Source organism: Pelodiscus sinensis, chromosome 13, assembly GCF_049634645.1.
Source record: "Pelodiscus sinensis isolate JC-2024 chromosome 13, ASM4963464v1, whole genome shotgun sequence".
In the NCBI taxonomy this organism is placed as follows: Eukaryota; Metazoa; Chordata; order Testudines; family Trionychidae; genus Pelodiscus; species Pelodiscus sinensis.
In genome coordinates, this window is record NC_134723.1 from 27,991,426 (window position 1) to 28,011,710 (window position 20,285).

At 41.7% G+C, this 20,285-nt stretch overlaps 1 protein-coding gene across 2 annotated transcripts in view; it reads left to right on the forward strand.

Annotated features, from left to right (window-relative positions):
• The window catches only part of CHRDL1 (chordin like 1), a 62,900-nt gene extending 50,314 nt beyond the window's left edge, over positions 1 to 12,586 (forward strand). For both annotated transcript variants that reach the window (XM_006136207.4, XM_006136208.4), the window contains exons 9-12: positions 1,663 to 1,857; positions 5,415 to 5,582; positions 9,029 to 9,118; positions 9,841 to 12,586. In XM_006136207.4, the coding sequence (XP_006136269.1) occupies positions 1,663 to 1,857; positions 5,415 to 5,582; positions 9,029 to 9,118; positions 9,841 to 9,971 (584 nt within the window). In that variant the 3' untranslated portion in view covers positions 9,972 to 12,586. The remainder of the gene's footprint in view (positions 1 to 1,662; positions 1,858 to 5,414; positions 5,583 to 9,028; positions 9,119 to 9,840) is intronic.
• The last annotated feature ends 7,699 nt before the right edge of the window (positions 12,587 to 20,285 follow it).

Sequence of the window (20,285 nt, forward strand, 5' to 3'; positions counted from 1 at the left end):
TCAACATACCAGTACAGAGACATTGTGAGGCTTAAATTATGTTGGTAAACCATTTAGAGCTCTCTGGCAGGAAAAAAATGATATAAACATAAGCATTTAGAATGGTAAAGCATGTAAGAATGTTAATTATAACAACAGAGTAATTAATTAATTCCATTTTATGTAACTTTTCCCTTTTCTCATTGTGTTCCTGTATGAAGAGAACACTTCATTTGCTTATCAGAGAAAAGTTGTTTCCCCTTCTAAAATGAAAACAGCTCTTAAAAAAGATTTTTAAAAGTAATAAATTATTAACCCAAATGATGGTATAACCCCCATGAAAGACAATACATTATGAAGAACACCCACCATAAATCTTGGTAACTTATAAACATAAGCCAGTTGCTCACATCTGTTACCAGTTAGATGTAAATTTAAGATTACAAATAAAAATTAAATTGCTTTTGAAAGTTACAGGCAAAAGAGGAACATATTTTACAAATAAAAGCATTAATAAAAATGATGACATATTAGAAGAATTGGAAATATTTACAGCATATCCAAGCTTGATTTTAATTGCTTTTTGAAATCAGCAGTGCCCTTTCTTTCACCTTTTTTGGTTGGCTTGCATTTTTTCAATGCTATTATGAAATGTTAAAAGAAGCAAGATTCGTATAGCAAATTCAGCATTGGTGTAAACTGGCATTATTCCCATTAACTTCAATGTGAACTGAATCAGATTTTGCCAGCTGTTAATTTGCACAATGTCCTTTTGCCTGCTGTACTTCCTTACCTTGCAGGGGTGTTGTGAGGACAGATCCATTAAAGACTTGGAGGCATTCAGATACCTGTGTAATGGGTGTCTACTGAGATACTTCAGGATCATCTGCAGCCGCTCACTTTAAAGCCTCTTTTTCGTTTTTTGGGGTTTTTTGTTTCATTTTTGAAATTACAAATAACAAATTATAAATCTACAAACTCTCAAAGTATGTTTTGAAAAAAAAATCTGGAACTGATCAAATTCCATTTTCTAAACATCTCTTGCTTTGCTCTGTCCACGTCCGCTACTGGGGAGTCCCTCTGGAAGTGCACAGGTGGCAACAGCTCACCCTGCTGCAAGCATGGATGTCCCTGAATGGACAATGTCCACCTAATGGCAAGAAAAGCCAAGCAAGTGATGCAGTAGAAGATGCCATGATGCTGGGGACTGGGGTATCGGCCTGGTTACAGGCTGAAATTCTGGGGCAGGTGCCAGTTCAGTTTGGAGGGGGGAGCATGCATCAGGAGCCAACATCACAAAAGCCAACTGGTCCCCAGCAAAGATGCACATAAACTGGAAGGGAACGGTCAAATCCTGTGCCCCACCTCACTCACTGAAATACCAGGGCCCCCTCAGGGATACGTGAGGCCAGAACTTAGACCAAATTGCACAGAAAATGCAGTTCCTTTTGAAGTAAGTGACAAAACTTCTCAATGGGTGGGGGATTGAGCCAGAAATCACTAGTGAAAAAACACTTTCAAGCAGAGGTACGTTCTTTAGCCACGTTTGAATCTTAGACATGAATGAAACATTGCCTCAAACCAACGTGCAGGGACTGAGTCTGAGGTTGTAGTTCGACTATGGATCTGTTGAGGCCTTTCCATGCAATGTACCCTTCCTTCCTCTCTCTTATTCTGTTACAGTCTGTGTTTCAAATGGAAAAACTTACTCACATGGTGAATCGTGGCATCCTTATCTCCGGGCCTATGGAATTGTAGAGTGTGTGTTGTGTACATGTAACATCACCAAACAAGAATGTAAGAAAATTCATTGCCCAGATCAATACCCCTGCAAATACCCTCAAAAAATAGAAGGAAAATGCTGTAAAGTCTGTCCAGGTAAGACTAGATCACAGACTGTCTTTTGGCTTTGGAGTCTAAGGGGAGGAGGGTTGGTCATGGTGACACCCAATGAACTATGCAACCTATATTTTCTTTAGAGGGAAATCTGAGTAAGAGACTAGATCCAGCACCCAATTCTGAAAGCCATGTCCTTCATTTCATTTCCACAGGTAGAGGACACTGAGGATTGGATCCCAATTCTGGTCTCTCTCTTTTATGTCTAGTATTGATATGACTTTTTAATATCCATTTCAGAAGAGAATATATCTCCCAGCTAGAAAGTTCCTTATCTCCCAGACAATAATTCAAGGAGATTCTCTCATACTTCCCATTTAATACTCTCACAGAGCTTTCTATTTGTTTTCTAGCTTGGGATATTTACGCTACTATAAAAAAGAGCTTGTTTTGCAAAACATAGCACAGGGGTTGGCAACCTATGGCTCCCAAGCCAAATATGGCTCAGTAGGGAGCCAAATATGGCTCTTTTGCAGTTCGAGCTCAGCCCTCCCTTGCTCCCTCTTGTGCTGATGCTCCAGCTGCGCGGTGCCCCCCCCCCCAAGATTGGAGCGCCAGTGCCAGCTTCCTGTGGGGGAAAGCTGCGAGCCTCCGCGCCGGTCCAGCTTGCGGGGAAGAAGTGGAGCCAAAAACAACTTCTGGGTGCTGTTGCTTCCCTTCCCCTCCCCCGGCTAGGGGAACAGCAGCACACAGATGAGCTTCCTGGAGACTTTCCCTGCCCATCCCCCATCTGGCCATAGTATCCTGTCCCCAGCTATTATCCTGGGCCAAGCCCCACAGTCCAGCCTCCACCTGGCCAGAGCATCATGTCACTGGCTCCAATCCTGGACCAGGCTCCACGGTCTGGCCCCAATCTGGCTGCTGGAAAGGCTGGTGGCAGCCCCCCTCCTGCTGCAGCACAAGTAGGAGGGGAAGCCATGATCCAGCTGCAGCATCTAGCCACTGCTGCCCGGGTGCAGCAGCCCAGCCCAGCCCCAGCCCCAGCCCAAGCCAAGGAAGGTAAGCTGGCCCAGTCCCCCACCCCCATACTCTCTTTCCCTTCCCCAGCCCCCTGCCCTGCCTCCTGCACCTCCAAACTCCCAACCCTCTGCCCTAACCCCCCTCATAAAACCCAACCTTGGCTCCTACACCCCCCCAAACTGCACTTCGAACATCAGAAGTCCCATTAAATAAAGTCTGTGAGTAAAATGTTTCATGGATCATAGAACAATCATAGAACCATAGAGCTGGAAGAGACCTTACAAAGCCATCAAGTCCAGCCACCTGCCCAAGGCAGGACCAATACCAATTAAATCAACCCAGCCAGGGCTTTGTCAAGCTGAGACTTAAACACCTCTAGGGTTGGAGACTCCACTACTTCCCTAGGTAACCCATTCCAGTGCTTCACCACCCTCCTAGTGAAATAGTTTTTCCTAATATCCAACCTGGACCTCTCCCACCAGAAGACGATTGTTCCTTGTTCTGCCATCTGTCACTACTGTGAACAGCCTTTCTTCAGCCTTTTTGGAACCTTCCTTTTGGAAGTTGAAGGCTGCTATCAAATCCCACCTCACTCTTTTCTTCTGCAGACTAAATAGACCCAACTCCCTCAGCCTCTCCTTGTAGGTCATATGCTCCAGCCTCCTAATCATTTTGGTTGCCCTCCGCTGGACCCTCTCCAATGCATCCACATCCTTCCTGTAATTGGGGGCCCAGAACTGAACACAATACTCCAGATGTGGCCTCACCAGAGCGGAGTAAAGAGGAATAATCACATCTCTGGATCGACTGGCAATGCTCTTCTTAATGCAACCTAGTATGCCATTAGCCTTCTTGGCTACAAGGGCGCACTGTTGACTCATGTCCAGCTTCTCATCCACTGTAATCCAGGTCCTTTTCTACAGAACTGCTACTTAGCCGGTTGGTCCCCAGCCTGTAACAATGCTTGGGATTCTTCCGTCCCAAGTACAGGACTCTACACTTGTCCTTGTTGATAACAATGGATGCTATTATTGATCATATTAATGATCAATTATCAATATTAAGTTGTATCTTTTCAGTCATGCAACTGGGCAATCTTATTTGGCTCTTTGTTGACCATTTGTTCTGAATTTTGATGTAGTTTGGCTCTTTGGTTTGAAAAGGTTGCTAACCCCTGACATAGCAATAAGATTATAAAGTTTTGGTCCTAAAGTTCTTTCTGCTGATAATGGAATTGGGTCCATAGTATAAACACTAATGCAATCTGAGTTTATCTTAGCATTGTAAGAAAATATAATTACTTGATTAGCATGCTGTAGGATATTAGTAAAAATATGCTACTTAGAAATCTGCCAACCCCTGTTATGATGTTTTGCCAAGTGCCTAATTCCTATCTGTACCTTTAAAATTTCCCCACAACATTTTTAGCCCCTTTTTTGTGTTTAGTTCTGAAACACACTGGCAGAAATACTCTAAGGCTGTGTCTAGACTGACATGATTTTGCGCAAATACTTTTAACAGAAAAGTTTTTCCATTAAAAGTATTTGCGCAAGAGAGCATCTATACTGGCATGTGCCTTTGCGCAAAAGATTTGTTTTTGTGCAGAAGCATCCGTGCCAGTGTAGACGGTCTCTTGCACAAGAAAGCTCCAATGGCCATTTTAGTCATCGGGCTTTCTTACGCAAGAAATTAAAATGGCTATATACACTGGCCCTCTTGCGCAAAAATACTTGCGCAAGAGGGCTTATCCCTGAGCAGGAGCATCGGAGTATTTGCGCAAGAACCACTGATTTTGTACATTACAAAGTCAGTGTTCTTGCACAAATACTCACGTCCAGTGTGTGCAAAATCATGTCAGTCTAGACACCACCCTAAGAAAACAAGTATCAGAACCATATTCATAAATCACTCACAAAGCATGTGCTAGCTAGGTTTATTGGAAGGCAGCTTGGTTCAATATCCTAGGAAATAGGAGAGCAAGGTTCAAGCCCTAGCTGTGTCCTTGACTCATATGACCTAAGAAGACTCAGTTAACTGCCCTGTGTCTCAATCATTGTGTATGTAAAATGGGGGTGATACTTGTCTTCTTTATAGGAGTGTTGTGAGGCTTAATTCAATGAATAAGTAAAGAAGTCAGAGCCTGGCGTGTAGACATGCTGAGCACCCACAGTTCCTCTTGAAGTCAATAGGGGGAAAGGGCACTCAGAAAAATCTAGCTAAGAACCTTGGGTGAAAAATGCTATAGAAGTAAAGAATTTGGTATCTAGATTGCAGACCATTCTCTGCCTCTTGAAACTCACCCCCAGCTATCAAAAAAGCAGAATCTTTTCTCAAAGTCAGTTACTTGTGTAGGTTATGATAAAACATACTAACTAAAAGCCGAAATTCTTTACAGATCTGAGCATTAAAAAAAAAGGAGCGCAAAACAGAATTACACTAAAAAGCCTGGACTTGGCTGGAGAAGGACTTGAAAGACCAGTTTGGAGGAATTATCTACAATTAAGCTAAACTTGTTGGGCAGCACAAGTCCAGTAAGTCTGGTGGGCCATTATTAAAGCTGTATCATGCTTTGCTTACAGAAGAGATGCCAAGTCAGAGCTTTGACAGCAAAGATTACTTTTGTGGTGAAGAGATGCTTCCTGTCTATGAATCTGTTTTCACGGAGGTCGGAGAAACCATTAGAAAAATTGCTATGGAAACAGAAAAGCCACCTCAAATAGAAATACATGTGTGGACAATTAGGAAAGGTAAGTAGATCGAGTTCCCTCTTTTTCTGTTTATAACCTCAGGAAAGATTCACAAATTCTTCCAACTCAGGACTTTATAGCTATTCCTATTCCTTACATTGGGGCATTTGGCGCACTTCCCTGGCAGCAGAGATACAACTCAATCCGCCTACTACAAAAGCACACATTGTTTAAACTAGTGCCAAACTCCCTTGTTGTTAGCAGTATGGGGTATATCATATGTGGTTGGATCAGTTCTGATTTTGACCAATAGAGGGCAGTAGCACACACTAGCCAGTTCTGCGTCGCCATGAAAACACACTCTTATGGTGGGGGAAAGGGGAGAGAAAAAGAGAGAGACCATAGCACATCATGGGAGATATAGAGCCTGGCCTATAAAGGGCTATGTCTAGACTGCAAGCCTCTTTCGAAAGAGAGCGTCTAGACTGCACGCGGAACTTTCGAAAGAGCAAGCCGCTTTTTCGAAAGAAAGCACCCAGTGAATCTGGATGCTCTCTTTCGAAGAAGTCCTATTTACATTCAAGAACGCCTTCTTTCGAAAGAAGCACTTTCGAAAGAAGGTGTTCTTCCTCGTGAAATGAGGTTTACCGCCGTCGAAAGAAAAGCCGCGTTCTTTCGATTTAATTTCGAAAGAACGCGGCTGCAGTCTAGACGCAGGTGAAGTTTTTTCGGAAAAAGGCTACTTTTCCCGAAAAAACCCCTGAGTCTGGACACAGCCAAGGGGAACAGGTGCACACAGTTCATAAATTACAATTCCCATGAAACACCATAGACATAGGTTCTGGAATTAAGGGTGCTGCCGCATCCCCTGACTTGAAACAGTTTCCATTATATGCAGGAATTAGTTTGGTACTCTCAGCCGCCCCACTGTACAAATTCTTCCAGCAATCTGATTGTAGCAGTGCTGCAGCATCAAAATTCTTCAGATTTTGACCAAAATATTTTAGATTTTGATTACTCTCTGAAAACTCTTAATTTTCTGTGGATGGAAAAGAATCTACGTTATGGCCAGCTCTAGTCTTAACCCTGAGCACAGACTTCCACCGCTTTCAGGCCAGTCCCTTCAATTGTCCAAACTCCTGAATGTCTGAAGGGTTTCGATGTTCAGTTTTTTATGTACTGCAAATAAATAAAGCCTGAGTTTTTACTTCAGCTAACTCAGTTTTATGGATGTAGAAGCTAGATCTCAAATAAATGCCAAACTTCCCTGCAGGTCTCGGCTTTTTAGTTGAATCTGAACTTGTGTCATATTGCTATGCACTATAATAGAGTATTTGTTTCACTATGTATTCTAAAAAAGTATATGATCTCTGAGGAGGCTGCATTTCAAAGTGGACATAGTAATTCTTTACTGAAAGAAAAAAAAAAGCTTAAGGAATCTTTGGGAAGAGTGGAGCTACTTAATGAATATTATTTCAGTTTAATTAAAAAATACAAGTGGGGAACCAAAAGAGGAAGTGCCAGAAGTGTGGGCGTAAATAGATCTGTTATTCATTTTATAAAGAGAGGCAATGTTATTTTTCCCTTCTTCTCTTACAACTGCCTCTCTCTTTCCCTTAAGAATTTTGTTGGCTATCTTCTCAAAGGCCCTTTACATGAAGACATTTACGAAGTGATGACACTCCATCTCAGAATGCCTTCGTGCACATGCCAAATATTAAAGGAGTTGTACATTCATTCTCGCTGTAGCTTTTTCTCTTCAGCTGGGACTGTTGTCCCAGAGTCAGAGCAAGCAGACAGACAGACACAGGAGTCAAGCCTTCTAGGTACTATTCCTGGCTCTGCCATTGACTCACACAGTGTGGCCTCCAACAAATCGTTCAGTTTTTCGTACTTCGCTTTACCCTCTCTGTAAAAGGAGAGTATAGATTTACTTCATGGACTGGGGCATTGCTAGGCTTGTTTACAGATTGCTTTGAGACTGTCGCTGCCAACTCAATGGTTTTAGTCTCTGACTTTTTTTATAAAGACGCTTCACAAATTGTTGAGCTCATATCAAAGTGCAAACTACACTTAAGGTTACCCAGATCGTGATCTATGAACAGCCCTCTGAAGGGCAGGTGATTAATACTAGCCTACGTTCCCAGTAAGACACAAATCTTTCTGGTGGCTTGGCAGCAGCATGTTCTACTGGCTGGCTGCAATTAGACAAAAGACAGTGTCCAGTGTCAACATGCCAAACTGCTTTTCTCCAAGGCACTGGGAATTTGGCCTCTGCTCTGGTCCTCTTTCATTCACACCAGGTAGAGGTAAACCTATGTGGGCAGAGAAGGAACTCACTCTCAGATTTTGGGGAGACTCTCCACCATTGTAAAACCGCAAAAGAAAAATACTGATGGAGCACACGGAATCGGTTAAAAGGTTCTCGCTGTAGCTTGTTCTCTTTAGCTGGGACTGTTGTCATCTTGGTAAAGATGATATCACAACGTGGCTCAACATGCCAATAATTCTGCACACAACCACAACATGCTCAGAGCGGAGGAGCTTTTTCCAACTAGATCGGGGTGGGCAAGAGATGGCTAGCGGGCCAGATCCAGCCCACAAAGTCACTGGATCCAACCTGTGGCCACCTCACTGGCACCTTTACTAGATATAGCAGCTCTGCTTTAAACAGTGGCTGCTAATTGCTCGGAACACTGGGGAGGGACGGGAAGGCTTTGTGTGCTGTCCCTGCCCACTGGCAAAATCCTTTAGCTCCTATTGACCAGTTTCTAGCCAATAGGAGCTGAGAATTTTTCTTGGAGGCAGGGCCAGTGAGCAAAGCCTCTTCACTCCTCCCTCCTCATGCTGGAGCAAACCCATGTGGAGCATCCAGCCCAGCAGACAGGCATGGAGCCAGTCTCAGGTTCCTGCAGGGCTGCTGGCTGGAAGCCACCAAGGTAAGCACCTCCCAGCCAAAGCCTGTCTCTGGCACCCTCTCTCCCCCCGGCACCCTCTCTCCCCCCAACTCCCTTCCCCAGGTCACCACCCAAACCCCTTTCCCCACATCCTCCAGGTCACAACCCCTTTCCCCACATCCTCCAGGTCATCCTCCAGGTCTCTCCCAGACCTGCACACCCCTCCTAAATCTCTCCCCCAGGCCAGAATTCTTTCCTGCACCCATGCCCCCTCCCTGACCCTGCACTCTATTCCCCTGCCCCAGGTCATCACCCAAACCCTCTGCCCCCTTTTTCTCCCCTTCTTCCAGGTCACAACTCCCTCCCAGTTATTGCACCCCCTCCTACATGCCTCCCCCAGGCCAGAATCCTCTCCTGCACCCATACTCCTTCCTGGATCCTGCATCCCAACCTCATGTCCCTTATCCCTTCTATACCCCATCCACCGTCCCAGACCCTGCACCCCCTCCATAGAATGTGGCCCTTGACCTCTTACCAAAATCTTGGTGTGGACCCCCATTAAAAATGATTGCCCGCCTCTGAACAGATGCTCTTACTGTTTTGCTGCAGGGATTCTACATCACTTCCACACTGAGAAGATATCCAAAAGTGAATTTGAAGAACTTCCTTACTTCAAGCAGATAACAAGAACAACTCTGAGTAAGTAAAGGTCTTGGTCTCCTCAGGCTCCACTTTCCCATCTAACCTTCACTTTGAAACATGGCCTGCATTGCTCCTGCAATTGAAATAAATGTGCTACTTTCCCAACAACATCTGGAATCAATAGTTTGAGAGTATCAAATAAAATAATCAGAATGCAACATGCGATTAGAGGGTTACTTTAACATCAGTCATGTTTAAAAGATGTCTTTTTGAAGTTCCTAGTGACACCTTGAATTATTAAAAATTGACTTTAAAAAAAATCAGATTCATATTTCGCTACTAGTGCAATTTATATTTTGTATTTCACCCAGCTTGGGCTCTGAAACTTGACCTCCCAATTTCACTTGTTTATGATCACTTTTATGCTCCAGATCATCTGCACTGTCAAGTTGCTGTCGTGCTTGAACTTCCACTGTTGCAGGGCAACAGCAGCTGTTGAAAGAATTACTCTTGAGAGTATGCTGCATGCAATTACAAGCCAGCACCTTCAAACTAAAGATTTCTCTTTTCCCTATCTTCCCCAATCAGAATCTGGCCCTTCGTGTTCTTTTAATGTAGTTCTTTTGCAAAGAATATACTCAGAGCTTGAGATGTCTAAAATATTTTCCTATGGAAGGTTTGAAATTCTCCCTATCAACAGCTGGTTAGTGCTTTGACTCTAATGCTCCCTGCACTCTGTCTTAAGCCAGTGTCTCTCTGCTTTGTGTTTTTGCTTTCAGGCCAGTGGAAAATATTTAGCGAGGGAGAAACTCAGCTCAGCCAAATGTGTGAAAGCAGAGCGTGCAGGACTGAGCTGGAGGATTTGGTAAAGGTTTTGTACCTCGAAAAGTCTGAAAAGGGTCACTGTTAAAGGAGACAGCAATGGAGGGAGAAAACAAGAAAACTTATGAAAACTTGGATCTGCAGCTGGACTGCAGGCTTATTTTGCTTAAGTCAACAGTTGCCCTAAAAACCAAAACTATAATGCAGTAATTATTCACATCATGCACAGCAAACTTGCTGCTTTATGTGTAGTGGTCTGTGTCAAACATTTAAATATCTCCTCAAAAAGACTAGGAGGCTCTGTATTACTGGTGGGGGAAGGGAAAGGGAGACTGTAGTTTCTTGTAAAGTTGCATATCTTTACAGGGTAAAAAGGAAAAACAGAATTTTTTTTTAAACTTGGCAAATGATTGAAACTAATGAAATGAAGGACACCTAATAACTGTGCAGGAGCTATGGAGAATATTATTTCCTGTACTGAGTTTATACCACTTTGGGTGTTGAAATGCCTGTTTTTCTAGTAAGGAGAAAAAACACAAGTGACACAATACTTGTGTTTGAGCCATAAAATCCAGATTTAAATGAAAACTCCCAACCAGCCTACTGCTTTGGGATGATGCCTTGCAGTTGAACAAACTCTGAGTACATAAACAGACCAGAAGGTGTTAGTAGGAATTAATGCATTTATGTAGCAATTTGAGAAACTGTTTAACTTTTAAGTGGTTTTCACTTGGTTTCCATTATCCACTTCTCTACATGAAGTACGAAATGTCAGCTCCTCATGTTGCCCCATACTGCATTCTCATGGGCCCTGTTAACATGTAGCCTTGGTCAATAAGCTGCCTTTACAAAGTAACATCACAGGAGAATGCAGAGTACTAGATCATTTATGAAAATTCCTATAGGGTTAAACCCAGGGCGATTAATAATTTGTTAAATATCTTTTGATATCACTTAATTTATTAATTGTAATTGTTGCAATAAGAGGGTTCTGAGGGCCTCTCAGGTCCCAGCAAACTAATAAGCGTAACTTTGAGGGCAAATCTCTCCAATGGCAAAATTATGAGCACTTATGTCAAGCCACTCAATGCAGCACCAACAAGACCATTATCTTTATGCAAAAAGAAAATTAAGGCACTCCGTGTGGTTTGCAGTTCACAGGTGAACCTTAGCATTTGACCAGTGTCTGCCTTCAGAAAAGAGTTCTGTTCTGATACACAAGGCCATTACTTTGAAAACATGGCTTTGTCTGAGGAAATTCACTCCTGAGAAGCAACTGACAGTGACTGCTTTCCCGCCATTTCCATTCCAGAAGCACCCGGGGACACTGCTGTTCAAACACAATAGGAAATGAAGTTCTAAAGAAGAGGCCTCAGGCGAGGCACTTGGTCCTCACAGGGAGTGACATAAATGACAGTAGCTAGAATTTGAAGATCCCCATGGGACTTTGCAAATCTTACGCTCTTTGCTCTGCCCTGTGTTTCCAGTGATGGCATTCTAGGTCTTCATCTGGGGTATGTGCATTTTAATAAAGAGGTTAGAGGTCCTGGATGTTCAGTGCTTAATGCCAGTAGCCCAACTCTGGCTCCAACAGCAGAAGAAATATTAAACTTTTTAGCAGGGCCTTGTTCACAGTCATGATTTCTTTGCACCTTTTTCTGATAGCAGCTGTGGTCCTAAGAGGCAACCCTCTTTTACCGCTTTTTCAGCGGTGCAGGATCAATCCCTGCCAGGGTTTCTTGCAACAGCCAGTAGCAGTGTATTGAAAAGGTCATCTGTACTAAGAACAAGGAGGGAATGAGAGGGGACTGAGGTGAATATGATAAGGAGGAAGAGGGAGACTAAGTGAGGATATGAGAGTGAGAAGAAAACCCAGAATTTCCTACACAGAAAATCTTCATGGTTCTGCCTGCAAAGACCAAAATATCCCCCATGCCAGGATAGGGAACAGATTTTTTTAGTGCACTTCCTTCCCTGTCAGTGCCCCAAATGGCCTAAAATTCATAACAGTGTGGCAGAAGAGGGCTCCTTGAGCAGCCAGTTTGAATGGCAAGAACAAAATAATCCTTGTAATATCAGTAAAATCATTTAGAAATCAGACAAGGTTCTGACACCATGATATAAATGCACAGTCCTATAAATGATCTGATAAGAGTAAAAGTTAACTTCAGTGTCCTGGCCAAATTCGGTAATGAGTCTTAGGCCCCTTAAATTCTCTTTTGTGTTTAAAATGGGTGCTGTGTTAACATCCTATCCAAAACTGCATGTAGTGCTCCAGTGAACTATTAAACAGCTGTGTGTTCCACATCAGAAGTGAGTGCCGTGCAGGGTAGCAGTGGGAGCAGCTATTTGTAAAACACTGCAATCCTTTGGGTTGGAAGGGACTGCAGAAATGAAAAATTTAAATTATCAATCCACTAATAAGGCATGCATTAACACAAACATATCTCTGATGAGGACACAGTGGAAGGCATTCTCAGGAGTCATATTATTCTGGTAAGCAGACAAACACCTGGCTATGTATGGCTCACCTTTCGGCACAGTATGTCTGTAGCAGTAGCTGATTGAATGAAGATTATGTGGGAAGTGTACAGCATTTGTATTTTTTTGGGGAAGACAAACAGTCTTGTGTTTGTGACAGAACAAGTGGGGTTTAAATTGTGTATTTATTTGTATAATAAACACTTTATGAAAAACAAAAAATATAAGCGCCATTTAGTAAATGAAGTTTTGCATTTTTACAGTCTCTGGTCACTTAAGACAATAAAATACACAATATCATGTTTTTCACTGTCTTCCCAGGACATGGGCCTGATGTGGTACTTATTTATGTACTTGCTCTATCACTTTGATCTGGTTTTATACATTAATAAACTGCAGTTGTTCAAAACAATAAGTTCTCTCAGTGATGTGGCATGTGAATTAAAAAAATAAATGTTAGACCTATTCACAATTTTGTTGATGCTGTCACTTTAAACAGAGCCACCCCATCCATAGTATGAATCAGAGCAGCTGCCTCAGGCTTTTGGAGGCCACACAGCATCTGCCCCAAACCTTCACTACAGCATAAATGATCACTTATTAGCTAACGTCCCATCTAATTAAATCCAGGTGTGAGAGTAAAGGAAGAGATTTAAGAGTCACTACTGACTGCATAGGTTTCCTCACTATGTATAGTTGGTATCTATATCTATCTATCTATCTATCTAGAGAGATAATTGAATCATAGAACTGGAAGAGGTCTTCTAATACAGTCCCCTGCACTCATGTCAGGACTACGTATCACTAGATCATTCCTGAGAAGTGTTTGCCTTACCTTCTCTTAAACATTTCAGGTACTGAAGTTAATCAGACTGGTCTAATTCCCCAGGTTATTCTTATTCCTCTTTTTACAGATGGGCATGATATTTGCCCTTTTCCAGTCCTCTGGAATCTAGCCCATTTTTCTTGACTTTTCACAGATAACTGTCAATGGCTTAGATATTTCCTCAGTCAGCAATTTGAGTACTGTAGGGTATATTTAATCAAGCCCTGGTATCTTGAAGACATCTAACTTGTCTAAGAAATTTTAACTTCTTTTCCCCCATATTTTAATCTCTAATCCTTCTTCATTTTAACTGGTGTTTACTATGTCAGATGTCCAAATGCCAATAATGTTTTTGTTGAAAACAAAAAAAAAGTCATTCAGCACTTCTGCCATTTCCACATTTTCAGTTACATGTCGTGTGAATTAACCTAATAACTGATGAAGGGTGTTATTACGCTGTGGTTAATCTCTCTCTTCTCTTGATGTTACACTGGTACACACAGATTTTGCAAGCTATACAAAAACAATTCAAATTAAGGCTGTTAAAGTTTAGATTCTCCCAATTACAACTGAAGTTCAGCTCATTACTCCAGAAAGAATGGGGTTAGTATAAATTTTTACACATATGTGATTTCATTTTCATATTATGCTGCTTCATCTCCCTAAGCCCCTTGCTGGAGCTTTAAAATATATTGAAGTACAGAAGAGGGGGTAGACGTGCGGTGGGGCAGTAGCAGTGTATGGAAACTATCAGGCCGATATGCTTCTACTACAGTGAGTTCAAGAAGGGGAAAAGTAAGAGGCTGCCGGACAGAAGGCATTTAATTAAACTTTGTTTTCAGAGATTCATTAGCAGAAATTATCCAGAAAAATATAATTATGTGTACATTATATAGTGCTTTCCCCCTCCCCGTCCCTGGAAGGGGTGGAACATTGGATAGAAGGGGCAGGGCTAGGGACAGCCAGCCCTCAGTGCCTTGCTGCTCCTCAGTGAGTAAGCCCTCAGCACCCCCCGGACTGTCCCACACAGGGCTCTGGTGTCAATTTAAAGGGCCTGGGGCAGCTGCCCCTTTTTCTCCTCTTCCCCACATAGGCAGCCCTGCAGAGATTGGCTTTTATCTCAGTTTTTACAATGGGGAAACTGAAGCACAGGGAGTTTTAATGACTCAGTGAGGAAGAGCTGATAAGAGAAATCTAACTTCTCAGCTCCCATCCCAGAAGCTTGTCATGGGATTACATTGGCTCCTGTACTCAACAGTTGGCTAGGAACCACCGCCATTTCAGCAGTCACTAGAGACTGTTAGTCATGTCACTTGCATTTCCTCTTGGTTTAAGTTGATCACGTTGCATCTAGATTTTAAGATTAAAATGATATTAACTCCAACCAGACATGCTGGAGATAAGTGTTGTTAAGCAAGCAGAATAAACTAAAGAGTGGTTAGAAATGGTGAAACATCAAGCAGGTGGGCTATTGAAATTGCTTAATCTCAAGAACCATAGTTCTGTTCTTTTCCTGACTTGTTGATAGAGGAACAGCAATCACAACTGGCTGCAACGTGCCTGGGCTTGATCAGACAGGTGAACAGGTATGTTTTCACAGAATCATAGAACATAGAACACTAGAACTGGAAGGGACCTTGAGAGGTCATCGAGTCCAGTCCCCTGCCCTCACGGCAGGACCAAGCACCGTCTAGACCATCTCTGACAGGTATCTGTCTAACCTGCTCTTAAATATCTCCAGAGATGGAAATTCCACAATCTCCCTAGGCAATTTATTCCAGTGTTTAACCACCCTGACAGTTAGGAAGTTTTTCCTAATGTCCAACCTAAACTTCCCTTGCTGCAGTTTAAGCCCATTGCTTCTTGTCCTATCATCAGAGACCAAGGAGAACAAATTTTCTTCCTCCTCCTTCTGATACCATTTTAGAAACCTGAAAACCACTTACATGTCCCCTCTCAGTCTTCTCTTTCCAAACTAAACAAGCCCAATTCTTTCAGTCTTCCTTCATAGGTACTGTTCTCTAGACCTTTAATCATTCTTGATGCTCTTCTCTGGACTTTCTCCAATTTCTTCACATCTTTCCATCAGAACTGGACAAAATACTCCAATTGATCCCTGGTCAGCACAGAGTAGAGCAGAAGAATGACTTCTAGTATCCTGCTCACAACACCCCTGTTAATGCATCCCACAATCATGTTTGCTTATTTTGTAACAGCATCCTACTGTTGACTCATATTTAGCTTGTGATCCACTATGACCCCTAGATTCCTTTCTGCAGTACTCCTTCCTAGACAGTTACTTCCCATTCTGTATGTGTGAAATGGATTGCTCTTTCCTAAGTAGAGTGCTTTGCATTTGTCCTTATTAAACTTCATTCTATGTACCTCAGACCATTTCTCCAGTTTGTCCAGATCATTTTGAATTATGACCCTACCCTCCAAAGCAGTTGCAGCCCCTTGCAGCTTGGTATCATCTGCAAACTTAATAAGCGTACTTTCTATGACATTATCTAAATCGTTGATGAAAATATTGAACAGAACCGGTCCCAAAACAGACCCCTGCAGAACCCCACTTGTTATGCCCTTCCAGCAGGGGTCTGAAAATGGTTATCCAGCCAGTTATGCACCCACCTTACAGTAGCCACATCTAAATTGTATTTGCCTAATTTGTTGATAAGACGAATATGAGAGACCGTATCAAATGCCTTACTAAAGTCTAGGTATACCACGTCCACTGCTTCTTCCTTATTCACAAGACTCGTTATCCTATCAAAGAAAACTATCAGATTGGTTTGACGTGATTTGTTCTTTACAAATCCATGTTGGCTGTTACCTTTCACTCTATTATCTTCCAGGTATTTGCAGATGAATTCCTTAATTACTTGCTCCATTATCTTTCCTGGCACAGAAGTTAAACTGACTGGTCTGTAGTTTCCTGGATTGTTCTTATTTCCCTTTTAATGGATGGGCACTATATTTGCCCTTTTCCAGTCTTCTGAAATCTCTCCCGTCTTCCATAATTTTTCAAAGATGATAGATAAAGGTTCAGATACCTCCTCTATCCACTCCTTAGGTATTCTTGGATGCATTTCATCAGGCCCTGGTGACTTGCAGACATCTAACTTTTCTAAGTAATTTTTAACTTGTTCTTTTTTTATTTTATCTTCTAAAGTTACCCATTCCCAATAGTATTCACTATGTTAGGCATTCCTTCATCATTAGACGTCATGGAGAAGATCGAAACAAGAAGTCATTAAGCACCTCTGCCATTTCCAAATTTCTAGTGACTGTTTGTCCCTCCTTACGCTGTCCTTGGTCTTCCTCTTGCTTGTAATATATTTATAGAAAGTCTTCTTGTTACTCTTTATGTCTGTAGCTAATTTGAGCTTGTTTTGTGCCTTTGCCTTTCTAATCTTGCCCCTGCATACCTATATTGTTTGCTTATATTCATCCCTGTAATTTGTCCTAGTTTCCACTTTTAATGAGACACCTTTTTGATTTTCAGACCATGCAAGATCATCTGGTTAAGCCAAGGTGGTCTTTGCCATACTTTCTATCTTTCCTACACAGAGGAATAGTTTGCTTTTGGGCCCTTAATAATGTCCCTTTGAAAAACTGCCAAGTCTCAACAGTTGTTTTTCTCCTTAGTCTTGCTTCCCATGGGACCTTACCTACCAGCTCTCCGAACTTACCAAAATTTGCCTTCCTGAAATTCATTGTCTCTATTTTGCTGTTCTCCCTTCTACCATTCCTTAGAATCATGAACTCTATGATTTCATGATCACTTTCAACCAACCTGCCTTCCACTTTCAAATTTTCAACCAGCTCCTCCCTATTTGTTAAGATCAAATCTAGAATAGCTTCCCTCTGAGTAGCTTTTTCAACCTTCTGAAATAAAAAGTTGTCTCCAATGCAGTCTAAGAACTTATTGGATAGTCTGTGCCCTGCTGTATTTCCCAACAAATGTCTGGATGTTTTAGGAGGTTGTGATCCCACAAGAAGTATATGCTCTGGTGCAAAGATGTATTTGAAAAGAAAAGTCAAAGTTATCATAGTATTCCAGGTGGGGGAGTAAATCCCACAATAGACATGCAAACAAAACTTTCTTTGGTGTCTATGCCCTGCTCTATACTAGGCAGTTATTTTGAAATAATTCCCCTTGTTTCAAAATAACAAGCGGAGCATCCACACTACCAAGCCTGTTATTTTGAAATAAGGGGCTGGTTATTTCAAAATAATAACTCCTACTTTCCACAAGGAATAATGCTTATTTTGAAATAGTTATATTATAGTTATTTTGAAATAGCAATAGTGTGGACACTGCACTGCTGCTATTTCAAAATAACTACTCTCCAGGGTCATTCAAAGTAATTACTCTCCAGTGCTTCCTGGGACTCTAAGGCTGCATCTAGACTAGCAAGGTTTTGCGCAAAAGCACTTGCTTTTGCCCAAAAACTTGCCAGCTGTCTACATTGGCCGCTTGAATTTGCGCAAGAGCACTGACTTTGTAATGTACAAAATCAGTGTTTCTTGCACTAATACTTTCACGCTCCTGCCAGTGTAGACAGGCACCTTAATTTTTTGCGCAAGAAAGCCCGATGGCTAAAATGGCCATCGGAGCTTTCTTGCGCAAAAGTGCGTCTAGATTGGCACGGATGCTTTTGCACAAAAGCATGTTTTGTGCAAAAGCATCCTTGCCAATCTAGACGCTCTTTTACGGAAATATTTTTAACGGAAACACTTTTCCATTAAAAGTATTTCCGCAAAATCATGCCTGTCTAGATGTAGCCTAAGGGTACGTCTACACTACAGAGGAAGATCAAAGCTGCTGCTGTTGATTTTCCAGGGTTTGATTAGCAGACTAGTTAAGAGAGCTAATTCGAAGTGAAATGGGCACTTCAGACGATGCTGGTAACCCAGCTTTCACGAGGGGTAAGAGAAGTCGAAGGAATCGTGTTCTTCCTTTGATTTCCTGCAGTGTAGACAGCGCCAAAAGCCCAAGTTAAGCTACTTCAACTTCAGCTACACAATCACTGTAGCTGAAGTTGTGTATCTTAATTTGACTTTGTCCCGTAGTGTAGACACACCCTAAGTTGAGGTAGCGCATCCACATTAAGGGAGCCTGCCTCAAACTAATTTCAAGGCTTCCCTATAGTGTGGATACACTATTTTGAAATGGTTATTTTGGGAGTTATTATTTCAAAACAATTTCCTAGTGTAGACATGCCCTATGAGAGCTCTACCTGACTAAGGACTGAGAAATGTCCTGTGTGTATTTTTTGCTAGTCTATTAGGGCCAGGTTTCAAAGGTGCCTAACTATGCAAATCACCCGATGTAATTTTAAAAATACATCTAGGCACTCACCTCCATTTTCAGGGGTCCAAACGTCTTTAAAAATCTGGCCTTTAATGTACTGTTTTTATAGAAACACGAGTTCTGTGGTTCTGGGAGAAAGCCACAGAAATGGATGGGTCACCTTATCTGGGGTTTCTTAATGCTCATAGCAAAATGTTTTCCTTCTTTGTAATGCAAAGCATTTAAAATATGTCTTGGGTCACACTGCTAGAGCAGATGATTGAAAATGAGCTCCAAGTCATGCCAGCTTACAAGGACTGAAATTCACCTCTATACAAACAGACTGCACGGGATCACTGAATGCAATGACCTTGTACCACAGCCCATTCTGCGGAGAGGAGTTTCAACTTAGGCAAGTATAGCAATTCACTCAGAACCAGTAATTCATATAAGCAAAGCATAAACATTCATATATGGTATTTAACAACCAACTATGCCTTGGCATTTATGAGATCTATACAGATCTCTTTACATAATGAGAACAACTCAAGATCATTTGAGAAGTCTCATAAAAGTCCATCTATGCAAAATTTTAAAATTGCAGCATGAGAAGTCTTTGGTAAGAGAAAAAAATCACATACACACACAACTAAATCATAGAAGTGAGTAAACAGAATGTCAAATCTTGGAACATAATCTGTTCAAATTTGGAAGAGGTAAAAAAATAGGGAAACACCCAAACCTGGGGTTTAACATGTCATTAAAAAACCTTCATACAATTATTTTATTTCATTTGGCCTGCATATATTCATCTTCTCCCAGTAAACTACTCTCCTTAGTTTTAACAAACCATCTGTTACAAAACTAAAGAAACTTGTTTCCTAGCCACTAAACACATTCAGAACGCCCACTGGTCTGTTCTTTATCAGCACCTTTCAATAGCACATTAAGTTGCTTGATTTATTTACCCCTCCACCCATCACAGAACATGGATCATCTGACTCCCATATCATGCAGGATGGGTAAAGGAGAATGTAATACTATTGTGCTAGCCTGCAACATCCTTTAACGTTTCTTCAATGTCTTAAGCCTCCCTCTTCATACATTTTCCATTATGAAAGGAGCTAAAAACATTTCACAACCCAGATTTTTAATATCTCAAGAATAATTGATAACACATGAAGCCTTTATGTGATATTGCTGCACTGTTTGATGCCTATTGCATTACCCACTGCTATAAAACCCAAGGTTTTTTTTTCCTATTTATTAAGGAAAGGGGGAAATAAGCACTGTTAATCCTGATTTCCATGTATTCCTTTTGTTTTTGTTTTAAGAAGTTATTCTCCTGCACTGAGGTTTTGGAAACTCCTGCTGCTTGGGTACAATATGCATGAAAATTCAAATTCCTATGAATAAAGCATAAACCCACAATCTTGCCCTTATCTAACATAATATAAAAACAATACCTGAGCATGAAAATGAAACAGCCAAGACAAAACAAAACAACTATTTTAACCTGGGAGAATAGGTTTCAACAAATGCCTCTGTTGCTAATTCAATATGTTCAGCTAAGTTGACAGGTTTGATTTTAACTAACAGTAGCGACAGCATTCAGAGAAAAAAAAATCCCCCTGTGCTTTATTCAACCCTGTAATGGGAGACAGTTCACAGCACTGCCATGCACCACTCAGGCAGGACACTGGGCTAGATGGGCCCTTGGTTGGTCCAGTATGGCTGTTCTTACTCAAGACCCACTTAGCTCGGAGCATATATGTCTACATTGCTGGTTCATGTCAGCT